The sequence below is a fragment of the Aphelocoma coerulescens genome, unplaced genomic scaffold (genome assembly GCF_041296385.1).
Source record: "Aphelocoma coerulescens isolate FSJ_1873_10779 unplaced genomic scaffold, UR_Acoe_1.0 HiC_scaffold_73, whole genome shotgun sequence".
NCBI classification, from domain to species: domain Eukaryota; kingdom Metazoa; phylum Chordata; class Aves; order Passeriformes; family Corvidae; genus Aphelocoma; species Aphelocoma coerulescens.
In genome coordinates, this window is record NW_027184060.1 from 22,177 (window position 1) to 45,399 (window position 23,223).

The following is a 23,223-nucleotide window of genomic DNA, read 5'->3' on the forward strand; positions in this document are numbered from 1 at the left end:
TGAGGGGGACCCATGTGGGTGCCACTGCCAAGGGGAAGACGTTGCATACACAGGACACACAGCCACACTGAGCCATGCCAGTAAAGAACTGCAGCTGCCAGGTTTGTCTCCTGCTCAGTAATACTGTGTTTGGCCCTGGAACAAGGGACAATTTGGGACATCCCTACACTAGACCTGGGGGCAGGCCAGGTTATTTGGTACTGCCAGGACAGTGGCAAGTCCAAGATGGCAACACTGGGGAGGTGCTTCGGCCTTGCGAGGGTAGGAGGAGAGAAATTATTATCTATTCTTCTTTTCTGTGAGGTTTTAGGAGGCATGGGAAGATCCCTGTTGTAAAATCACACCACCTCTCCTCCAAGGAGCAGAATGCTCCCCAGAGTCTGCACAATGGCCAGTGGAGCCAGTGTATGTTAATGCCTGCTGGATTTGATCCTCAGGGCTTTGTTGTGTCCCTGAAGACTGAGATAAACTCCTTTAGGAGGCAAATCTGGTTCTTGTTAAAGGACACATCAAGGATACAGGAGAGCTGTTGGATTTGAGCAAGAACTACTGAGTGCTGCCTTTAGCTGAGGAACTGAGCAGGACAGTGATGAGTCGAGGCCGATCAGCTGCTGAATTTGTTTACTTGCCATCAACTTGGTAAAGGTCAAAGAAGCATTCAGTTTCCTCCCTGCTCCCTCCTTGCTCCACCTTCTCTCTTTATGTTTGCTCCAGGGCTGGGAAGCTTCTTAGTAGTGTGATAGTGTTTAAGAAGTTAATGTATCCATCCCCTCCTCTCTTCACACATGGGGCCTCACAGCTTCCCCCACAGAGCAGTTGTTGTAGAAAACCTGCAGCAAGTCTGTCACTTGTCTGCTGAGAAACCCAGCAGAGCAGATCATGGAACCACCAAACCCATTAGGCTGGGGAAGGCTTTTGAGATCATCAAGTACAACCTGTGACCAGTCACCACTTTGTCAACCAGAGCAGAGCACTGAGTCCAGTCACTTCTTAATTACCTCCAGGAATGGTGACTCCACCACCTCCCTGGGCAGCCCATTCCAATGTTTAACAACCCTTTCCATGAAAAAATTCTTCTTTGTGTCCAACCCATACCTCCCCTGGCATTGCTTGAGTCCTTCTCCTCTGTTCCTGTCCCTGTCCCCTGGGAGCAGAGCCCATCCCCCACCTGGCTGCACCCTCCTGTCAGGGAGTTGTGGAGAGTGAGAAGATCACCCTGAGCCTCCTTTTCTCCAGGCTGACCACCCTGATCTCCCTCAGCATCTCTCTAATGGAGAGATGGAGCACTGGGCACCACAGCAGGGCCTGACTCTCTTTTCCCCCATACCTGGATCCCCCGTGAGCACAGACGAGATGCACATCACACAATGTTAGTGAGCAGCTGTGGGAGATGAGGCAGCCAGCTCCAGGTGAGCCACGAGTAAAAGAGCATATACTGATGCTTCCAGGCTGCTGTGAGGTGGGTGAGTCAAGGCTGGCACAGTGTGGCCCCCAGGCTGTCCTAGCTCAAAATTAGGGCTAACATGAATCTGCTGACTCCAGTAGATGTGGACATCTGGTACCATTTTGGCTCGTTTTAAAAATAGTTTGGCATAGTTGTTTCCTTCCTCCTGCACACAGTAAATTTCAAAGATCTCCATACATCACATTATTTCACTCAGAAATGTGTGCCCAAGGGAACCTTTTCTTGGGTGGGTGCACTTGGAACGACATTGCTTTTCTCATTCTCACAGGTACAGCAGACACAGTGCCTGCAGATAAGGGCAAGGCCTTGTTCAAAAAGCTGAAGTCGTGTCTAAACAAGGGGAAGGACCTACAACTTTGTCAGATGAATGTAAGCATGTGATAAAGCAGGTCAAAAAACATCGTGAGAAACAACTTGAAAGGCAATACCAGTCTCTGAAACATTGGCAAGACAGCTGATTCAGAGATGATGGTGGCAGACAGCAGGAACACTGAGACAGGTCAGGCTAGAGACAAGAAATGCAGTGAGCTGCCCTGTATGGCTCCCCAGCTGAGGGAGAGAGGGTCCAATACCTGACATCTCACTGAGGCCACATTCCAAGAGGATCTGCTTCAAGCCAATGTGAGAAGCTACAGCTCTCTGTAGTCTGACATGCAGACTGGTCAGAGCAGTAGAAAGTACTGTATGTGATAGAATTTTTGGAAACAGACATGAACATAATAGGAAAGAGTCCCCATGGGGTGGTTTGTGGGGAAGTTATGTCTCACTCTGCTGGAGTTACCCCAAAGAATTGGTGAGCACATGTAGTGGAGAGAACCTGCACCCTGCTCAGCTTTGCAAAGGCATTCAGAAATGTCCCTCACCAGCCTGAGGAAATCCACCTGAGGTGACTATGAGAGACCAACATGGATTGTTTTCAGCTGTGTGTTGTTGCAGGTGCCCCCAAAAAGGGGGAGGGAAAGGCAGATGGCAAAATCAGCCGATAATGAAGGTTCCTCAAGATGGTGTTGCAGATTGGCTGCTGCACTTCACAGCACTGAGAGACTGACAGAACACAGCTGAAGCTGAGTGGAGCAGAGGAAGGTGATGCACAAGAAAAGGTGAAGTGCTGGGCTGTGTGTGAGCACCCCAGAAGTGCTCTGGGGAGCAGTGCCTCAGCTTTGTGCTCAGGACATGATGGTTCAAAATGCAAACAGGATATGGGATGTTTCTGGCCAAGATGAAGGAACCAAAACTGAGACTGCTGGGGCCCTGAAGATGCCAGAAGATTTTAATGGATGTAGACAGTCTTCCCCTAGGACCTCCATCCCCACCCTCAGCCAGGTATCAGTGTTGATTAACTGATGAGGGTTTTGCAGCCTGTGAGGAATAAGACCACTCTTAGTAAAAATTAAAATAATTTATTAAAAACGGAAAAATTGAAAAATTACAAAGATTAGCAAAATATAAAAATTTGGGATCCTAGTGGCTCAGGAGGTATGCCCCAGGAGCGCAGGGATTAGAGATCTTCAGGCTTAGACAGCACTGGACCTCAAGTAGAAGAACTTGCAGTGCTGGGCTGACTTTCAGCTAATCCAAAAGTCAAAGGTAAAAATTATTAAAGGCTCCTTAAAAGGAGTAAGGCTTAAGTACCCAGCATTGACGTCCACTGCAGCTGATCTACAATGGTCTGTGCTGCTCTGAGGCTTGGCCTCGTTGTTTTATAGTGCCTTTGCTCCGCCCCAGTCTGCCCACAGCCCGCCCACAGCCTGCCCACAGCCCGCCCACAGCCCGCCCACAGCACACCCCTTTGGTCCAAAGTGATTGGGGCTTTCCTTTTGACAGATCATCTCTGTCTACCCATGGCTCGTCGTTGTCAGGGGGGTGGTAACAGCTGAAGGGTGGTAACATGCCCTCATTAAGATTCAGGTTGCTATGGGGCTTACTTGAAGAATAAGGGCTATGGGGCTAAAAATAGCAATTGGCTGTTAGGACTGGGGTTTTGGAGTTAGTCCCGAGACTAAAGTGCAAAGCAAAACCCGCCAAAAAAACCATTAAAATACATCCAATACCTCCCAAAACATCCACAGAAACAGACAATGAACATAGGAGAAACAACTCTTACAGTGTACAAGTGGTTTAAAGTTTGAAAAAGGGATTTTTAACTAGGAAACTTTTAACTGGGAATTTTAACTGGGATTAGTGCAAATACACTGTTTTGAACAAGTGAAAACACTAATAATGAAGCTTGATAGTGAAAACCCTAATAATAATAAGGCTTGATTTTTGTACCTGGGTTGATGGTTTAACTTTATCATTCAATTAAAAGAGCTGTTTAACTCAAAATTAACTAATTAAGGCACTTAACATGCAAAGACCAAGCTAATTAGGGATTTCATGTATGACACAGCCTGAGAAGGAAAAGCCTGGTAGAAAGAGGGGACAAGAGAGATGCCCCAGCTGATAGTGTCACCAGGTAGGGACTTCAGTCATCTGTGAAGCAGAATGACATTGAAATCAGCCACCTCCTCAACACCCACTAAATTACTCTCTTGTACTAGGACATCTTACCCCACCCCCAAGCTCACAGGCAGGTCAAAACAAGTGATGCTATTTCAACTAGTCTGACATACTCATGGGATTGAGCAAGAGGTGGGGACAGTGAGTGATGAGCTGTTGAGTTGGGAATCCTGATTTAGCAGTTGAGTTGGGAATCCTGATTTAGCAGTGAGCTTTATGCCTTAGTAATACCTGCTTGCTGCAGGCAGCCTCTGCTTTCTGTGCCCACCATCTTGACCAGAATGGGAGTGTCAGAGGGGTTCTGGCACCATGAATACTGGCTGCCACCTGGAGCTACCTGGGAAGATTTGAAGGAGTCTGCAGACGTACGCTACCCGCAGCCTCAGCACCTCCTGCTCTGCATCCCTGGTGCCCTGCTATTGATCTTTGTCCGATTCATCTTTGAAAGGTGAGTGCAGCACCTCTGGTTTCTCCTGTGCTGGTTGCCACCAGGGCTGCTCCAGAATAATCCTTACCTGCCTCCTGACCACCACAAAGTGTACATGTCCCCAAAAATAATGAATCTTTCTGCTTTTCATAGCACATGGGATTTGTGTGGCAGCTCTTTCCTCTGCCCTCCCTCTCTCCTGTACCTGTAGGTGTGAAAAGTCCATCTCTCAGTCACATCTCAGCTGTGCATGGAGGGTCCGGAGACAGGCCAAGACAGATTAGGGAGCTTGCAACGCAGATAAGGGATTTACTGGGTATGTCAGTGCTGGGAGCCCGTAGCTGAGCCAGGGTTCAGCCTGATCCCAGAGGATGCTCCTGAAGGTGCCATGTGAGCTCCCTACCCTGGAGCTCTTAGGGCTGCTGTGGGACCACTTTGCTCACACCACTCTTTGCCCAGCTCTGCCCTGCTTTCTCCTCCTGACACCAGAGGACCCCAGTTCTGTCAGGGGTGATGATGCACTCCAGCGTCCCAGCTGCAGGCACATCACCCCAGGGGAGCCTGAGGACTGGCTGGCATCTCCCCAGAACTTGTGTGTGGAAGTGAGGCAGTGGCACATGGACCGCTGCTCTCTACTGCCCGGGCCAGCTCCAGCGGTGTGCGGCAGGAGTGGGGAGCAGCCGGAGGCACGGAGCTTTAGAGCTGCTCCTCTGAAGCCTCAGCTCTACCCTGCGGAGCACCGGCTCCGGACACTGTAGCAGCCAGCAGCCCCCGACGAGGGGAGAGAGAAAAAGTAGCGAGGAGGCTCGCCCCGGGGGCTAATCCAAGTTGATGGAAGAGAATCCACCGAGGACAAGCCCCGCCAGCCCCGCGCCCATGCCTTACAAAGGGAGGGTGAACAAGGGGAGTAAACCAACTAGGGACCAATAAACGGATTAGGAGGGAGGGATGCTGAAGGGATGGACTCACATCTGGTCCAATGGTCTTGGTGGGTGGAGGGAGAGGGGTCACATGCCCCAATGGGGCGTCGAGGTTTAGGGGATTTCCAAGAGGGGAGGTATCCGAAGGAGCAGGATCTCGGGGGACTGACGGGGGCCATATCAGGGTAATTAGGGAGGGCTCAGGTGATGGACACCGAACCTTCGGGAACAACAGGAGGGGTTTGGGTGATTGATAGGGAGAGAGCCAGAACAAGGGGAGGAGAACTACCATATAGGGAGCACCGGGGGAGCGGCTTGGGTCTGGGGTAAATCAACTAGGAGTAGGAGTGGGGAAGGTAGGGATGAAGCACTGGGGTACAGAAAACATATGAAACTACAGTAAAAACCTCAGATCACCACAAGGCAGATCCACATTGCTCATCCCATGAGATTCAGGAAGGGCTTTGAGCCCGTTTTCCAGGAACAAGGATGCATGGGGAGGTACAGACCAGCCCTCAGCACGGGAAATTGGAAGCCGGTCAGTTAAAGCAGGGCCGTGTGCTGGTGTGGGCAGAGCTGCCAGGATGCTTCCCACCAGGCAGAGCAGGACTTCAGCGGGGGAAGAGGGAAGGACATGAAGTGGCAAAGCTGTGGTCAGCAAACCTGCCCTAAGCTGGGACAGGGGGTCTCTCCTGGAGGAGCTTGGGGAGCACTGAACCGTCTGCCCTCAGTGCTGGTTCCTGCCTGCAGTGCACAGCCATGTGAGAAGATGTGGCAGATGAGGGCTGTAGGAAGAGCCAGAGTTAATTCCAGGGTCATCCGGTCTTCCCTCAAAGACAGGAAGGCAAGTTACACTTGCCTGGCTTCCTAGAAACAACATGATTTGGAACACAATGCCTCCCACTAGAGCTTAGCTGGGGTTTCCTGCAGGAGCCAGCATATCCCCACGTGTTCTGTCCTTGGCTCCTGCTGCAGCAAGTGGTCAGGTACCCTGGGCTCAGAGCCCATGGGACACTCAGACACTTACAGACTGGTTTTGTGGCATCCTCTGGATTGCTCAGGAGCACTGGAAAGAGGACCAGCATGCACTCCAACACAGAGGCATGCTCTGTGTCCTGTTGCCTCAGCAAAATTAATTATTGCTTATTTAGCCATTGTTACTGTTGTCTCCACTGTGCATCCTCAATTTTGCCTTGGTGCCATTGTGTTTCTGAAGAAAGGGCATTGGCCTGACAGAGCCACCAAGCCTTGAGCGTGTGCTGGAGCAGTACTGGGAGCCTTGGGCTGTGCCTTGGGCTGGGTGTGCACTCTGGCAGTGCTGGAGTGCTGGGGCAGTACATCCAGCACAGAACACGGCACTGGCAGCATCTTCCTGGTGGCTGACCCTGGCTGCCAGTGTGGGCACATAGGTCCTCTCCTGCCAGAACTCTTTCCTCTTACAGGACCGTGGCTCTGCCCTTGGGCAGGGCATTGGGGGTGAGTGACAAGCAGAGGCCCAAAGTTCAGACCAATGCCACGCTGGAAGGCTTCTACATTCTGCTGGGCAAAACCCCAAAGAAGGTGAGTGTCCCCTGTGTCTCATTGTCCCAAGAGCCCAGGCGAGCAACACCTCTTTCTGTCTCTACCCCAGGCCAGGCAAACCAGCCTCACAAGCAAGGCAGTTACTGTTAAACACTTTTCCTGGGAAAGATGTATAAGCAGATATTGCAGCAGCTTCCAACATGTTCAACAGCTGCAATCACAGCACCTCCTGACCTGCTGCATGTCAAACACAGCAGCTGCTGTGAGAGCTGCTGGCTCTGGCGAGAAGGCAGCCACCACCCCTTTGGGTAGAGACTATTACAGCTGCTTATTTTTGGCAGAACTGCAAGTCCTTCAGAATCACAGAATCACTTAGGTTGGAAAAGCTCTCTGAGATCACCAAGTCCAACCATTCTCCCAGCACTGCCAAGGCCATCAGTACATCCCCACGTACCACATCTACACATGTTTTAAATCTCTTCAAGAATGGGAACTCCACCACTGTCCTGGGCAGCCTGTGCCAGGGCTTCAAGTTTTTCCAATCTAAACCTCCCCAGGCACAACTTGAGGCCATTTCATCTTATTCTGTCAGGGACTTGCAGAGAGCAAGAAGGTCTTCCCTGAGCCTCCTTCGCCCTAGGCTGAGCCCTGCCAGCTCCCTCAGCTGCTCCTCATCAGATTTGTGCTCCAGACCCTTCTCCAGCTCTGTTCCCTTCACTGGACATGCTACAGCCCTTCAATGACTTTCTTGTCATGAGGGGCCTAAAATTGAACCCAGGATGTGAAATGCCTCACCAGTGCCCAGCACAGGGGGACGGTCACTGCCCTGGTCCTGCTGGCCACACTATGGCTGCTACAGGCCAGGTGCCATTAGCCTTTTTGGCCGCCTGGGCACTTCTGGGCTCATGTTCAGCCACTATTCACAAGCACCCCCAGGCCCTTCTTTGCTGGCAGCTTTCCAACCACTCTGCCCTGAACCTGGAGTGTTCCATGGGGCTCTTGTGACCCAAGGGCAGGGCCTGGCACTTGGCCTTGTTGAACCTCACACCACTGGCCTTGGCCCATTGATCCAGCTGGTCAAATTGCCTCTGCAGAGCATTCCTGCCCTCCAGCAGATCAACATCCCAGCCAGCTTGGTGTCATCTGTGAAATGACTGAGGGTGTCCTTGATCCCCTCTTCCACATCATCAATGAAGATATTAAATACGACTGGCTCCAAAACTGAGCCCTGGGGAAAACCATTGGTCACCAGTCTCCAGTTGGATTTAGCTCCATTCACCACCAAGATCATGATCTCTGGGCCTGGATCATGACACACTGATGCATGGATTAAAAAAATAATTTAATCTGTATGAAGCTTTGTCAGATTAATTATAAAATGCTCATGAGCTCATCTTTACATTCATTTCAATCACAGTTTATAAACCTTAACTCTTGTCATGTTATTTGGAGTTCATGCAGAAAATGAGGATGATGGAATTGATGGCTTTGAGCCTGTGACTGTGCCACTTCAACAGCTGAATGGTTTATTGACATTATGGAGTGAACCATGTGTCTGTTTCTTTAACTTTACAAGATGAAACTTCTTTTATCTTCAGGTTTTCCATCTGTAGCTGATAATTATAAGCCAAAATTGTATTAGAGGTGGAAAAAAATGTATTTAGACTTCTATAGCCAGACATTGCATCCCATTGTGTACAGCTGGCAAAATGTAAACAGGGAGAGGTTGTGTTTACTTCTGAACCTGCATTTATATATGTCTGAATTGGAGTTTTTAAATGGCCAAAACAATCTGGGATTTCACAAATGCAAATAGAGTTGATGCAATTTTTTTCCAAAGAAAGGTGTTCTTTGAGGAAAGGTGGACAGGCAGAAGCAGCTCCTGGGAGCAGAGCTCTTCCTCCCTCCCAGGGAATGACAGCCTCCAAAAGGCTCAGTCCTTCCTCCCTGCTCTGTTTTGCAGGAGGAGCTGGTTTCACTGGCCAAGAAAAGTGACCTGCCGGTCAGAAATGTGGAGACCTGGTTCAGGCACCGGCGGGCCCAGGACCACCCCAGGCTGATGAAGAAGTTCTGTGAGGCCAGGTAGTTGGGTCTGCTTTTGGTGATGGAGACCTCCAGTGGGTCTGCATGTCATCACTATGCTCTGCCCTGTCCTTTCCCCAAACACGCTCCCAGGGGAGCTGCTGTGGCTGCGAGCAGAGCCTCTGTGCCATGGCTGGGTGCCATTACTGCACACGCTGACAACAGAGCCCCCCACAGCACTGCCAGCTCCCTCCCTCCCTCCTTCCTTCCCATTTTTACCTTTGAAAAGTTAAATTTGCCTCAACAGAGTCTACTGGCCTTACTGGAGAACAGGTTTAAATCTTGAAAGCTCAGAGGGATTATGAACACCAAAGCCACTTGTAAAATGTATTAAACTTCTTTTCAAAGATGATCTTGATACAAAATTAAAATTTTAAGATATTGTCAGCATGGATATGATTGGGCAGAAAATGAATCCATGAAGTGCAGTTAGGAGGCAGTGCAAGCCATGAAGGAGGGAGGTTAAAACTGAAAAACACAAGAAAGCACCAAAATCTTCATAGCTTTCCTTTTTCCCAAGTTGTTTGCTCTCTTATATTAAATCTTCCTGCATATCTCAGTAATACATGGAGTCAGGGTGGGGGGAGGAGTCACCAAGTGTCTTGATCAAGATAATTAAGCTATCTCTGGTTCTCACCTTGAGGTTTAATGCTGTATATGCATAAAGACCCCCATCAGTTAAGAGATCTACTCTTCTTCCCCCTCTGAAAAAGAAATTATTCAGTGCTTGAATCGTGTTATTATGTTTAAAAAATATTCTCCACCTGAAATCTTGTTCAGTGCTTCCTACTGCAGCATTTCTGAAGAAAGTAATAAATCCCCCAGTATTCCTGTGCCATCACTGAGAAAAATTGGGTGCCTTCCACTGTCTGGGGTGTATAAGCATTTGATAGGTGATCTACAAACATCCACACAACAAAAGGAGACAGGGAGAGGCATCTTACTGCATCCTTTTAGACACTGATGGAATGCCCAAGGAATTTGGGCAAAGCGTGGACCTCAGCAGAGCCTCGCTGGGCAGTGGGTACCCTGCTGCCTTACAGCACATGCTTCCATGTGCCAACAGAGCTGAGATTCTGCAAATCTCTGTCCAAACAAGCGTAGGTTCTCCTGTGGGCATCCTGGGCACAGCCTGGGGAGCTGTTTCAGTTCTGGAGGTGGTCTTAATTCCTTGTTTTCTGTTTTAGTTGGAGATTTACTTTCTATTTCACCTCTTTCTTCTCTGGACTGGCTCTTCTGTATGATGTAAGTATGTGAGCAGGGTCATGCTGTGAAGTGACACCTTTCAAGGGTTCTTTGTTCATTGCAAATGAGGCCGATAGTCCCAGGCCACTCTAAAGAACCCATTGGAAGACCATGTGTGGTCATGACTATGGGTGCAAAGCCAAAGAAGGACAAATTCAGGGGTATGGAGCAGAATCATCCTCAATCCTGAGTCAGCAGTTCCTTTTTCCCTGGGTGGACCTGGCTAGGTGTCAGTGATGTTACCCTGCTGTTCTTGTCTTAGATCCTTGTGTAAGTGCTTCCCCACAGGTACCCACACACAGCTCTTGCATCTCAGACAAGAGCAGGACCTGTCCTCACTGTGCCTGCTGCCCACTGCTCCAAAGACTCTCCATATGACATCCTGTACATTCACTAATGATAAATGCATTTTGCCAACCACTTTCTCCAAAGCTCAAAGCCAGATTTGATCTAGCATGGGCACACTGAATTCTTGGAGTACCTCTTCCCATGGTCTTTACATGTCATTAAAAGGCTCTGGGTTCTTACTGCTGCCTTCTCTATACACAGAAGCCCTGGTTTTGGGACCACACCGTGTGCTGGTTGAAATTCCCACAACAGGTGAGCAGCAAATACATGGAATCACAAGATAATTCATATTGGAAGAGAGATCAGGAAGATTCTTGTCTGACCTCCTGCTTGCAGCACTTAGCTGTGAGATCAGACCAAGTTACCTAAGGTTTTTTCCAGTTTAGTTTTGAAAACCTTCAAGCATGGAGACAGCACAACCTTATGACAAAAAGCTTTATACTTACAACTCATTATATCCACCTGTCTTATTTCAACACCCCTCTGGTCTCAGCCTCACATTATGCATCTTGGCAAACAGTTTGACATCTGCTTGATGAGCTCCTCACACGTGCTCCACGTGACAGCCTAAGGAGAGCTCTGCTCAGAGCAGGCACCTCTTCTCACTGAGTTTCTCTGTCACCCAAGTCTGTTTGGAAGTGACTCTCTGTGGTCACAAAAGGTGGTCAGGATGTCTGACCTCTCAAAGAAGGGACAGAGATGAGGTATCTGAACCCCTGGAGAGGGGTTCCCAGCTGCTCCCAGCCCCTTTGCAGACAGGCCAGGGCTAGTCCTGGCTTTGGGCTGACCTTGTCAGTGCATCAGCAAACGGTTCAGTCAGTGGGAACAGGAAAATTTAGGCATGACCAACACCTGCTGTCCCAAACATGGGTTGAATGAAGGGGCTTTGCCCAGGAAGACTCCTCCCCTCTCCTGAACCCAGGGCTAGGCAGGGCTGTCAAACTGCCTATCACTTGTCTTACAGCCTCTATCACCTGTATTGGGCTCGTTCTACCTCCTGGAGCTCTCCTTCTACTGCTCACTGGTGGCCACCCTGCCCTTTGATGTGAAGAGGAAGGTAAGTGTCAGCAGCACAACCACAACCAGATGGCTCAGTCAGCCCCCACCGTGAGGCTGTGCCCCCGTCCCGCTGTCAGCTCCCCAGGGGTGCAAAGGAGAAGGCACAAGTGCTGCTGTGGAGACCCTTGTGCACATGGGCCCCTTCAGCTCTCGTATCCCACCTCTGCACCTTGCACTGGGCCCTGCTCGTGTGTGGCATGGCCTTCCTGCCTGCTAGGCTGGGCAAGTGCTGGGAGCTGACACAGGGGTTCCCATGGCTGGTCAAGGGACAGGCACTGGGTGAACATGGCATCATGGCCTTTCCAGCTCTCAGATGTTGCCTGCACCAGAGGGCTGTGTCCTCCTGATGGGAAGGACCTGGCCTGCCCTGATGAGGGTCTCTAAGTGTATGTGTGACTTTTGCAGCATTTCAATTTGGGCAATTGAAGAGGCATGGGCAGTTGAAGAGCTCCTCCATTATAGCCCATGGATAGGACCTGCCCCAGGCCAAGGGCAATCTACTGTCCTTACAAAAGGTTCTTCAATACACAGAGGACGGATCTGGAAGTAAATAGGGGGTATTAAGAGAGCAGTTTTGGAAGGGCAGATTGATTCATGGAAACTTATAAAAATCTGTCTTTCAGCATGTTTGCACCTACACATATCTCACAGGTATTTGTCTGGGTTTCCATTAACTGGGCATAAAGGAGGAGATTTTCTTCTTAAGATTGTGCAGGACCTCAGAGAGCTGTAGTGTGGTGGGGAGCACTGATGCTTTGTGGACGTGTTTGACACATCCTAGTGAGGCAGGAGCATTCAGGAACAGATGCTGCCAGGGCAAGGTAAGCCTGACAATCTCTCTTCTCATGCCAGGACTTTAAGGAACAGATTATCCACCACATCGCCACCATCACTCTGATCTTTGTCTCCTACTGTGCCAATATGATTCGGTTTGGGATGATAGTCATGCTGGTCCATGATGCCTCTGATTATATTTTAGAGGTGCGTTACCCCCACCTGGAAATCATGGAATGGTTTGGGCAGGAAAGGACATTAAAGCCCGTCTCATTCCAACCCCCTGCCATGGGCAGGGACACTTTCCACTAGATCAGATTTTTCCAAGACCCATTCAACCTATCCCAAGGATGGGGCAACCACAGCTTCTCTGGCCAGCCTGTGCCAGGGCCTCACCACCCTTTGAGTAAATAATTTCTTCCTAACATCTAAGTCTCTCCTAGTTTAAAACTGTTGCCTGTGTAAAAAGTCACTCTCCCAGTTGCAGGCCTGTGCTCATGCCTGTGGGCAGCACTGGCACCTGTGCACGTTGCTACACATGACACATGAGTGGGACACATGTACGTCAGTGACAGTGAATTTAGGAAGTCCTGGTTCTACTGCTCTTGTGGAAAAGTAATTGGATGCAAAGGGACTGGGATACATCCCTACAAGCCTGGTCATCCTTGCAGGACATGGGAAATCCCTCAGCCCCTGGAAGGAGAACACAGGCACAAGGGGTATATGGAAATTTGTTTCTCTACAGCTTGCCAAGATACTCCATTACCTGAAATGGAAGCGGGTCTGTGAAACAGTATTCAATGTTTTCGCTGTGGTTTTCATCATCTCCCGGCTTGTCATTTTCCCATTAATGTGAGTAACATTTTTCTGTCCTCTGAATGTGGGTATTATGGGCTGTTTGAGCTTCTGGAGAGGTGACCCTCCATGCTGAGGGGAGGAAAGGCAGAGAACAGAACACTACAAGTTCAAAGATCAATTCAACTGGAACAGAAGAACCCACAGCAAAAACCACCACCCGGGTTTTTACTATATTAATGAATTAATTCTACTAATTAATCTAGAGCCACAGCCTCTGCCCCTATATTCCCACTCCTTGTGTTATAAGCACTGGTTCCTATGAGAGAAAGAAGGTGCAAACCATACTGGCTAGAATTTCCCAAGAAATTCTTAGCAGACTAAAAAAGGCCTTAAAGCTTAAAGGTCTATTAAGATAAAATTAGTACAGAAAAAACAGCACAGTAAATTTAAGGTGATCCACCACGTATCTGAACTAAAACAAGAAAATCATGAGGGATTCAGGAGATGGGACATTCAACATGTTGGGAGGGCATTGGCAATGATTCCTCCAGAAGTCACACACAGGCACCAGCCTTGGAGAATGGCTTTTATGTACACACATCTGGTGACCCTTCCAGCCTTTAACTGGGCTGAAGTTGTTCTTCTTTCCTTACCACTGCCAGAAAAGCTGATAGTGGCTAACTTCCCATAAACTCATTCCACAACACTTGCATTATAGTCTAAGCTTTCTGTTTTCTTTCAAACCAAACATTTCATTTGTTACACCAAGAAGAATTTTAAAAATAGGACATGCTATACACACATAGGGAGAAGTCTCTGTTGCTGTCCTATGTCCCTGCCCTTGCTGCATACCACCACTGAAGATGTTGAGTTTTGAGCTTTGGTGGTGCTGCCATTTAGTCTGGATGCCTATGAGGCTGACTTTGCATGACAAGTCCTGTATTCGGGTGGTCAAATTGCTGCCTTAGAGAGAAAAGCAATAGAAGCTTTAGGCAACTTTCCCTGAGAACAAGTGCAACTTCAGTTGTCTCTGCTACAAAGTGCGAAGCCCCAGTATCCCAACCTGCTGTCCCACAGTATAAGGACAAAGGTAACAGGTGTCCTGGATCAGATAGGTCCATTGAGATCAGCACCTCTCAGCACCACAGCAAGCAGCAGAGGTGTAGGAAAACAAGTGCAGAGCAAATACACGCTGTGTCCAACATACAATATATGCTAAGATGTTCATGTCATAGGTAACTTGTAGAGGAGGACACATACTAGCACTCATCATTTCTCTCCTATGCTGAACTGCTCTCTGTCCTGTCTGCTTTCCACTTCCAAACCTGTGGTCTCCTCCTTTCTGTTCTCGTCACTGAGGATACAGACTTTCTGTGACTTTTGCTAAAAGTAATTCCATGCCCAGCTGATAATCTGCACCCTTAACTCTTCCCTAACTTCAGTTTAAAAAGCCATGTGTTATCTTTTTATATAAGTGGCAGTGGAGAGGTCCCCTTATGGTCTCACTTCTGTCCATAGTTCCTCTCAAGACTTATTTTAGGGGAAATGTTGCCACTTCCTGCCTCTTCTAGGGAGCATTGCAGGTTTCTGATAACTGACCTGTCTGCAAAGCCTATTGCATTGTTGGTGATTTTAATACAGAGCATCTGCAGGTCCTCTGGGACTTGCTTTGTGAGAGCTGGGCACAGCGTGAAGCCTGGTGGTGCCATCCTGGCTGAGCTCAGCTCTGCCCTGGGAACACATCAGCCAAGCCATTGCCCAGAAAGAAACCTGATCCTTGTAAGTCTGAAGATACTTAACCTGCTTTAGTCTTTTGTCTTCTGATTTACCTCTCCCTCTTTCCCACAGCGTTTATTATTACTTTGTGACAAAAGTTTCGTTGTTCCCCATAAGCTGTCTCATAAGTGCTTTCCTGATGATCCTGCAGTTGTTACACATTTTCTGGTCCTATGTGATCATCCAGATGATCTTCAATGTCATCCTCCGTGGTGAGGTATGAAAAGTCTTTGTCTCCTTTGTGCCACCACTGCTCATGAGAGAGCATGAGGTTCAGGGTGACTCCCACCTGCCTGCAGGAAAGCAGGAGAGAAGTGGGATTGCCCCACAAACAGCCCAGGAGCTTCTTAAGGCATACGTTGGGAGTTGTATGGATAACGAAGATCAGAGCAGGAGCTCACTTCTAGCTTGCAGCTGTGTTCTAGTGACATGGGAGCCATCCACAGACCTGTCTCCTCACTGCCTAATCACTTCTCAGTATGTAGTTTTGGAGAACTGGAACCTGTTGGTATGTCTGAAGTGGAGTAAGGAAGGAACAACCAGGTAAACCTGGTTGATAGCACACTGTGTATTTGCATTTCTGAGTTTTGGGTGCCTTCCACAGGCTCTTGATGCATGCCAGAGTTTGTATAGGGATCATTGGGAGAAACATTGTCAACAGAGAGGGGAGCTCCCTAGCCTGCCTTGCTAATGTAGGCAGATGGCATCGTGGGAGCATCTGAGAAGATTTGTGAAAGCTCTGGGGACCTGTGGCCAAAAAAAACCTCTCCGCAATTTTGGTGCTATGCCTTCACCTTTCTTGAGTTACCCCTTCATCAAAGCTAAATTACAAGAAAAAGCCATTTTTCTGAGGAAATTATGGAGGATATGCTCATGGAGGTTGTAGACAATTGCAAAATAAGGAGCCCAGTCCATATGCTTGCTGGATGAATCTGTGTTGGCTTTCACAGCTTCAACAGTAATAAATTGCATAGGAAATATGCAGAACGACTATACATAGAATAAATATTAACTTATTTTCAGGAAGTCACATTACAAGAGCTTTACTAGGGTGACAAAAAAAAACCATTCAAAAGTTAGGTGAAACCATAACAGAGTTAATATCTGTCAGCTTAAGTCAATCTCCCTATGCTGGGACAATTGCAGCACTGGCTTTAAGGATATGATCACACCTCTTATTTCTATTTTAGCTGCCAGGTTAAGTCCCCAGGGCTATGAATGAAAACAGGACTAGTCCTCTTTAATATACACCATTACATATGTTTTGCAGCTCATTTAAACTTTCTTTTCTTCAGAAAAGACAAGATGCCAGAAGTGACACTGAAGAGAGTGACAGGAGCGAAGGAGAGGATCTGGCAAAGAACAAAGAATAACACAGGGCTTGCTGCAAATCACCAAGATCCAAGCAGTCTTTGAATGTGGGAAGGCTGAACAAGAGCTGGGGGAGAAGCTGGACAGGGCTTCACTGCAGTCTGCCTGAATCAGCATCCAATGCCTAGGTGGAGGTGAATTTCATCACATCTATAGGCAGTTAAGTCTCTTCAGTTTTTTCTATAATTCTTCTATTAGGATTATTCTTTTATTACTACTCTATAATCACTCATCCAGAAAAAAAGGGTCTACAAGCCAAAGTCCCACTGTGTAAGGAGAAGAGGGGTTGAACAAGCTGCTAAAGTTATGACTCCCATCTGGGATTATCTCAAAGCCTTCCCAAAAGGTTCATGAGATAATAAATTAAACTGTGGAAGATTTAACCAATTTGCAGTTTCAGAAGACAGTAGCAGTCATCGCCAGCCACCCAATGAAAGGACTTGCATGTGAAAGGCACTGGCTTAAATGGCAAATAAGTTTTCACTTTGGTAGTATAAAATGGTCAGGCTCTGGGATAAACCACTTCTGCAACTAAGGCCTGGCCAAATGATACAAGCTGTATTTGCTGTATGAATTCTACAAAATAGCTCTAATGTCTAAAAGATTTTATTTACTGAATGTCTACTCTGGGAGAAGTCTCCTAAAACTGAAAGGAACTGAATTCTTCCAAATGCACACTTTTCCACCAGAAATTATACATAATAAATGGAAGCTTTCCATATGGATGTATTAATTTTGTTGAGATTTCATTTTTAAAATTGGAAAATAGGAGTGTTACAACACTATCATCTTAATGGGATAGTTTAGGGGTTGGATGATGCTTCACCTCATAATTTCTTGCATAAGATCTAATTTTCTGAATTTATAGTGTAACAAAAAAAGTAAAGTAAATGTAAAAAATTAATTACATGTAAACAAAAAAAGTCTGTTTTATGTACATTTTGCATTAAATCTTTTTAGATCATCAGATCATATGTCAGTGGGAAAATCTTCTTTGAAACTTGCTGGCAGCCTGACATCATGTAACTCAAAGGCTGAACCAGCTTTCCCTTGAAGGACTCTGGAATTTGGGTTTGCAGGCTGCAATGCAGGAAGGCAGGCAGCCACCCTCTCCCTGTGGAACACCAGCCTTGAGCAGGATGTCACCTCACTCCCACTAGCTGCACTTTGGTGGGGGTACAAGGCCCTTCATTGGGATCCTTGGTGTAAGGGTTTGCCCATGAATTATTGTCCCTTGTCCCTTCAAGTACATGCTTTTTTTTAAAGCCCCAAATGATACATGAGAATCTCAGCATTTAAAAGATTTATACAGCCTGCAGGGCACAACTGGCCCCTGGGCCCAGAGAACAGGCCCAGCCTTTGCTGCTGCAGCCCCATCATGGGATCCCTGGCTCTGGCAGGGGAGCTGGCAAGGAGGGGAAGCCAAACTGGACCTAGAGGGCTCTGTGTCTGCAGGCCTGCTATCCTGACAGAGCTGTCAGAGGGGCAGGGCTGCTTTTAACCAGCACCTCTCAGTTTTTAAGGCCTCTCCCCTTCTCTGGAGATGTTAATCGTTCAGCTCAGGAACTCTCTTGCTGTGTCCCATCAGAGAACAGACTGACAACACAGGTGACAGCAGCAGTTGCAGTGCGTGCAGCCTCCCAGCTTGCTTCTGCTGCACCAGCAGGGCAGTCACTCACTCTCTCTCCACCCTTGGGAGGCCTGAGTGCCCTTGGAGATCAGTCCCCTACCACCCTGCGTCCGTAGTCCTGCTGTCAGGGTTTGACGCTGGCTAAGTGCTAGGTACCCCCAAAAACCTACTCGTGTATTTTCCTCTGCTACAGCTGAGCAGAGGAGGGGAAATTAAAACAAAGACTTCATGAACTGAGATAAGGATTAGGGGAAGAACACTTTAAGACAAAACAGGTTCAAAACTTAAACAGTATAAAGAAAATTATTAACAGATTTAAAAGTAAAAAGGGTAATAAGAACTAAAATAAACCTTTAGAACACTTATTTTCTTCCCAGCCCCCTCTCTCTTTCCCACTGACAGCTCAAGGACAAAAAACATGGGGTTTTGGTAAGTATTTTACTTTCTAAGAATCTTTCTTCAGTTCGTTCAGAGAAAGGAGTTCTTTCTTCTGCTGTGCTGTGGGGTCCTTCCCACAGGGGACAGTTCTCTAAGAATTTCTCTAGCATGGTTTTAACTTTCACAAACAGCAGCCTGGCCGATGTGCTGTAACGTGAGTCCCTCCCGTGGGCCAAGCAGTCTTCCCACAACTGCCTAGCGTGGGTCATTTTAGTTCATGGGGTTTAGTCTTTTAAGGATGAGCTAGTCTGGAAGCAAGGGTCCTCTCTCTCTGGAAGCAAGGGTCCTCTCTCTCTGTTCGAGTTCCTCACTAGATTACAGCTTTTCAGTATCCACATGCTCCAGTGTGAGCACTGTTCCTCACGGGCTGCGTGTGGGTATCTGCACCCCCCAGGCACCTCCTGAATTATAGGGAAACAGTTTGTTGTGTTACAGTCCTCACCACGGCTTGCAGAAGAATTTCAGCTCCGGCACTTGGAGCACTTCTTCCCTCTCCTTGTTTTCACTGACCTCGGTGTCGCGTTGGTTCTCCTCACGTGTCCTCACTTTTCCTTTTTCTCTGACTTGGAAGAAGGTTGGTGTCTGTAGGTTTGTTTGTTCTCAAGTTCCAGCAGTTGAAAAGTTCTCAGAGAGCTTTGCTGCACTTGAAAGGTTGATCCCGCCGGGGCTCCATACCGGGGAACGCTGGCCATGCTCTCATTGCTGGCCACGCCGTCTCTGCGGCACCGCATGGGCGGCCCCGGCCTCGGGAGCGCCCCGGCCGCACCAGGATCGCCCTCGGGGGCCGCCTCACCACCCCTCGGGAGAAGAAAGAACTGCCCGTGCTTTTTTCCTTTCTTAAATATGTCATCACAGAGGTGTTACCAGCTTCTCTAAGTGGGCTGGTAACCTGCCCATCGTCAGAGCCCTCAGCAATTATCTCTGTGCCAGACATAGTGGAAGCTTCGAGCAGCTCCTCCCGCCCACTAAACCCAGGCTGTGTTAAACCAACACGCCTGCCTGGGAAATGCTCTTCCTCATACACAGTCTTTAATTACAGCTGTGTGCAGGACCCTGCTCCTTGCACCCTCATTTCAGTGCTTTGGGATGGGCATTTTTATTCTGAGTCTCTGCAGCTGTGAACCCAAAGAGGACTAAGGAAACTGAAGCCAGATTCTTAAGACTCAGTGTGCAAATGTTTGTCATCACATACCTGAGTGCATAAATCCAGAATAAGTGTCCCTCCTTCTGTGGTGCTCTCCAGCCTGGAATAAAGGTAATTTTAGCTATAATTAAATAACCTGTGAAAATTGCTTATTTCAGGCTGAAATGATACTGATATTGGGTATGGCTTGACAGCAATTGCTGTTTGGGTGTTTGGTTGTTTTTGTTTTTTTTTTTTTGCTCTGTCCTACAGCACTGTGGGCTTATAATCCTGATGAAGATTCCCTTGAGACACATTTGATTTATTTAGATCCTACAATACTTTCTAACACTGCTGCAGTGATTTTCCTGTTCATTCCAGCTGTTCAAAGAACAGAGAGCCACAGAGGTTAAAGGTCAGAACAGCCCTTTATTGAGCATGAACCCTAAGGAATTTATGTACCATAACAATACCATCACCATTTTCAATAACGACTTGCAGCCTTTGTGTAAACAAAGTTTTCACTGGCTTTTGCTTCAAGTTCATTTGTCAAGTAGAAAAAAAAAAGTAAAATTACAAAGGAACAAAAATTTTAAAACGTCACAGGCCAAAGTTGATGCAATCTAACTCCCTTCAGCTGTAAAGCACATGATCTTTCACTCTCATGCCCATGTATCGAATCTTCGCACAGAGACACAGCCATGAATAGGAAGGGGGCAAGGGAGTTTGTTATCTATGACCTGGCACATGTCAAGGTAGGGATCAAAGAGGACTACAGTGGGGAGGGCACTGTTTCCCTTCCTCTGTCCAAGGAGATAAATTTGTCCATTCACGGTGCTGCATCCCATGAAGAACTTCTGGGTCAAGCATTCCTCATTCACCTGGGTCCATTCATCTGTCTCCACATCAAATCGAAAAGCTCCCCCTCCTACAGTGTACAGAGCCCCATTCAGGGACGTGATGCAGAGGTCATACCTGAGAGGGAAGAAACCCTTGATCAGAATCAACAGGAAGATTTGGCCCCTGAAATATTCAGGGTGACCTTGGTCCTCAAATCAGAAGTCCTGTTTAAACAGAGAATCACAGAAGTGTTGCAGGGACAGGACTTCTGGATTTCTACAGAAATCTTCTTGGAGCAGGACCAACACTAAAACCTTTCATCTTCTGCCAGGTCCCAGAATATTATTTCATACCTTGGAAGAGGGGAGAATGAGATGACATCCCAGCTGTCTGTCTCTGTGTTCAGCCTTTGCACTCCATCATACACATGTCCATTCTCATCCAGGCCACAGACCACATAGATCCTGGCTCCCACACTGACCGCATCACCTCTCTCCACAGGCTGAGCCATAGGACTCATGCTTTCCCACTCCGACTCCGTCAAAGCCATGCGCTCCACTGCTGGGATTATCCCTTCATCTGTGCTCCCTCCAAGAACATACAGGTAGAGCCCTACTCCTACTGCACAGTGGCTATTGCGGGACTTCTTCATGGCTGGCCCTTCCAGCCAGCAATTGTCCAAGCAGTTGTAGATGAGCACCCAATCCACACTGTACCACACAAACTCATCCCGGAAATATCCTCCTGTCACAAAAAGGAAGCTCCCTGGGAAGACAGCAAAGAAAATATTAGTCACATGAAGGCTAAAAATTGCTACTGAGAGCTGGGATTCTCCTTTTTCCCTGGGCTGTACTGATAAGGTGCAAGATGAGGAGAGAAAAATCACTGCTCTGTCAATCAGATTGCAGTATTTAATTCCTCATCCACACAGATACACTACGCCTACAGTATGCAGCCAGTCTCTCCAAACCTGCTCCCATTTTTGAACAGAATCATGGAAACACTGGTTGGAAAGAACCTCAGGGATCTCACTTCCAAACTCCTACCAGTAATGGGACTATTACCAACACTAATACAAGAAGCCATAGTATTGAGCTAGCTTGAAAGTCTCCAAGCATGAAGATTTCCCAACACCTATGGATAAGCTTAATGTAATGGCAACTATTAATGAGAAGTCACCTGTCATCTGTCTAAACCACTACAAAAGAGAAGGCCAAAAAAATATACTGCTTAAAGCCAAGTCCTTAGACTAATTCCAGATAAAGCTACTGCAAGGAGCTCAACAGACTGCATAGTTTCTGCTATATGAGAAGAAATAGTGTTGTCTAGCATTCTCCCAGGACTAAGGAAAACAAAACCATTCTTTGAACAGATATGAACACCAATGTGAATGAAGTTTTAGCAATGCTGTGCACAATTTTACAGCAACAGCTGGACTCCCTGCATTTGGGACTCTCAACTTCTGTTTGCATTTGCTCAGTCTCCCTTATCTGTAAGTTACCTACTGCTGCCACTGCATACTGGGTGAGGTTCCTGCGCTGCAGTGGAGAGCAAGCCTGCCAGGTCCCTGTTTTAGGCTGAAAGAGAAATAATTCTTGCTGTTCCTTGTCATGCTTTCCTCCCAGGACATATAAGGTATCATAGCTCCGACCAGCATAAGGACACAGTTTTGGATTTTGCCAGCTGGGTGGAGGACAGCTGTCTAACTTCTTTATTAGTCTGGAAAAGATATCTGTCTCTCCAGCACGCCTGCTGCGTTTCACCAAGATATCGAGGAAGGACAGACTCAAAAAAGTGACCCTGACTTCGCCCACCAAATCCATAAATTCTTCCTCTCTTGTTGCCGGGTCCTCCGTTATCCAAATCATAATACTGTCAAAAACCACATCCTCTCTTGAAACGAAGAGGTCATCACTTTTCAGGAGCTGCATCAACATTTCCTTGGGTAGTGCCTTAAATTCCTCCTGGCATATCACATCTCCCCAGTGAGTGAGAGCCACATTCATAGCAGACACATACAACTCTGTAAAGGCAAATTGCTGTGAGTAAGTCATCAGGCCCAGGCAGTTGGAAATATGCAGTTCTCTCTCCAGAAACTTCTCACACAACAGTTTCACCCTGTCAAACTGAAAAAAATCAGCTGTTTCCAGTAAGCTGGTTACATTTTCTTGACCTATGAGCACTTGGGCTGTGCGAGTGAACTCAAGTAGCGCCTGAAAAGGTGCTGCATCGATCCCTTTGATCACTATGTGCTCTTCAGAGCTCTCTCTTGCTCCTCCAAAAAACATGGCTTCAAAATATCGACTGTGTACTGAAAGCACCCTACGGCTGACCTGGAAGAGTCTCTCTCCAACCTCAAGAACTGTGTCTGCAATCATTTCTGTCTGAGGTCCCAGCTCCTGTGGCTCTTGTGCAGGCTCCATGCTTGTAGACTGCCAGGCAGTTAATTTTAACTCAGTCTTATGCTGCCCTTACCCATGTGAGATCTCTGGAAACATTATCCCCCTAGCTAGGATAAATATGAGATAAGCCAATCTTGTCCTAAAAATAGAATGTTTTCTACTCTCCTGCTTTCATCTTCTGTCTTTCCTGTTGCTTTCTGAACAGCAATAGCAAAACTGCTGTATAACCAAAAAAATGTAGATTTGACTGGTATCTACATTTTACCAGGTAAGGCCACAGCAAATTAGGGGAGCTGTTGCCCAAGCAAAGAGCCTGGGGTAGAAAGAAAAAACAGGAGAAACAACCAAAGCTTCCTAAGCACTGGGTAAATACCGAGAAGTATTGGTATTTACTGAACCCATTTGGAAAAAAGCAACCATTACCTCATCTTTCATTAGTTCAAATTTAATCAAATACCAAAGTGATTACAGTATTTATTATGTATCTAACTTTATACTTTAGTAA

General features: G+C 47.4%; 2 protein-coding genes across 5 annotated transcripts; one reads left to right on the plus strand and one right to left on the minus strand.

Annotated features, from left to right (window-relative positions):
• Positions 1 to 14: 14 nt before the first annotated feature.
• Positions 15 to 17,149, plus strand: LOC138102379 (ceramide synthase 4-like). Of its 3 annotated transcripts, none has more exons than XM_069000079.1 (13): positions 15 to 101; positions 1,734 to 1,834; positions 2,402 to 2,788; positions 4,209 to 4,412; positions 6,754 to 6,871; positions 8,796 to 8,914; positions 10,102 to 10,159; positions 10,709 to 10,759; positions 11,472 to 11,564; positions 12,419 to 12,547; positions 13,086 to 13,192; positions 14,987 to 15,131; positions 16,210 to 17,149. In XM_069000079.1, exons 3-13 carry the CDS (start codon positions 2,739 to 2,741, stop codon positions 16,285 to 16,287), a joined length of 1,152 nt encoding a protein of 383 aa, XP_068856180.1. In that variant the 5' UTR covers positions 15 to 101; positions 1,734 to 1,834; positions 2,402 to 2,738; the 3' UTR covers positions 16,288 to 17,149. The 3 variants fall into 3 exon arrangements, with proteins under 3 accessions (XP_068856180.1, XP_068856183.1, XP_068856181.1); XM_069000082.1 differs by having other exon boundaries at positions 15,066 to 15,131; positions 16,210 to 16,293; XM_069000080.1 differs by lacking the exon at positions 12,419 to 12,547.
• Positions 17,150 to 19,897: 2,748 nt separating this feature from the next.
• On the minus strand, positions 19,898 to 22,871 carry LOC138102381 (kelch-like protein 23). Of its 2 annotated transcripts, XM_069000087.1 has the most exons (4): positions 22,650 to 22,871; positions 21,818 to 22,442; positions 20,670 to 21,081; positions 19,898 to 20,451 (listed from the first exon to the last, which is right to left on the minus strand). In XM_069000087.1, the coding sequence occupies exons 1-4, from the start codon at positions 22,737 to 22,739 to the stop codon at positions 20,139 to 20,141; spliced, it is 1,440 nt and encodes a 479-aa protein (XP_068856188.1). In that variant the 5' UTR covers positions 22,740 to 22,871; the 3' UTR covers positions 19,898 to 20,138. The 2 variants fall into 2 exon arrangements, with proteins under 2 accessions (XP_068856188.1, XP_068856187.1); XM_069000086.1 differs by having other exon boundaries at positions 21,818 to 22,871.
• Positions 22,872 to 23,223: the final 352 nt, after the last annotated feature.

What these genes read in the sequence shown, in the direction of transcription:
- LOC138102379 (XM_069000079.1), top strand. Translation starts at nt 2,739, where the DNA reads ATGGATGTAGACAGTCTTCCCCTAGGACCTCCATCCCCACCCTCAGCC. An exon ending in GACTGGCTCTTCTGTATGAT is followed by an intron (nt 10,160 to 10,708) that starts GTAAGTATGTGA and finishes CTCTATACACAG; the next exon opens with AAGCCCTGGTTTTGGGACCA. An exon ending in CCTTTGATGTGAAGAGGAAG is followed by an intron (nt 11,565 to 12,418) that starts GTAAGTGTCAGC and finishes TTCTCATGCCAG; the next exon opens with GACTTTAAGGAACAGATTAT.
- LOC138102381 (XM_069000086.1), bottom strand. Translation starts at nt 22,739, where the DNA reads ATGGAGCCTGCACAAGAGCCACAGGAGCTGGGACCTCAGACAGAAATG. An exon ending in GTATGCAGTGGCAGCAGTAG is followed by an intron (nt 21,082 to 21,817) that starts GTAACTTACAGA and finishes CTGTCTTCCCAG; the next exon opens with GGAGCTTCCTTTTTGTGACA. An exon ending in TCATTCTCCCCTCTTCCAAG is followed by an intron (nt 20,452 to 20,669) that starts GTATGAAATAAT and finishes CTTCCCTCTCAG; the next exon opens with GTATGACCTCTGCATCACGT.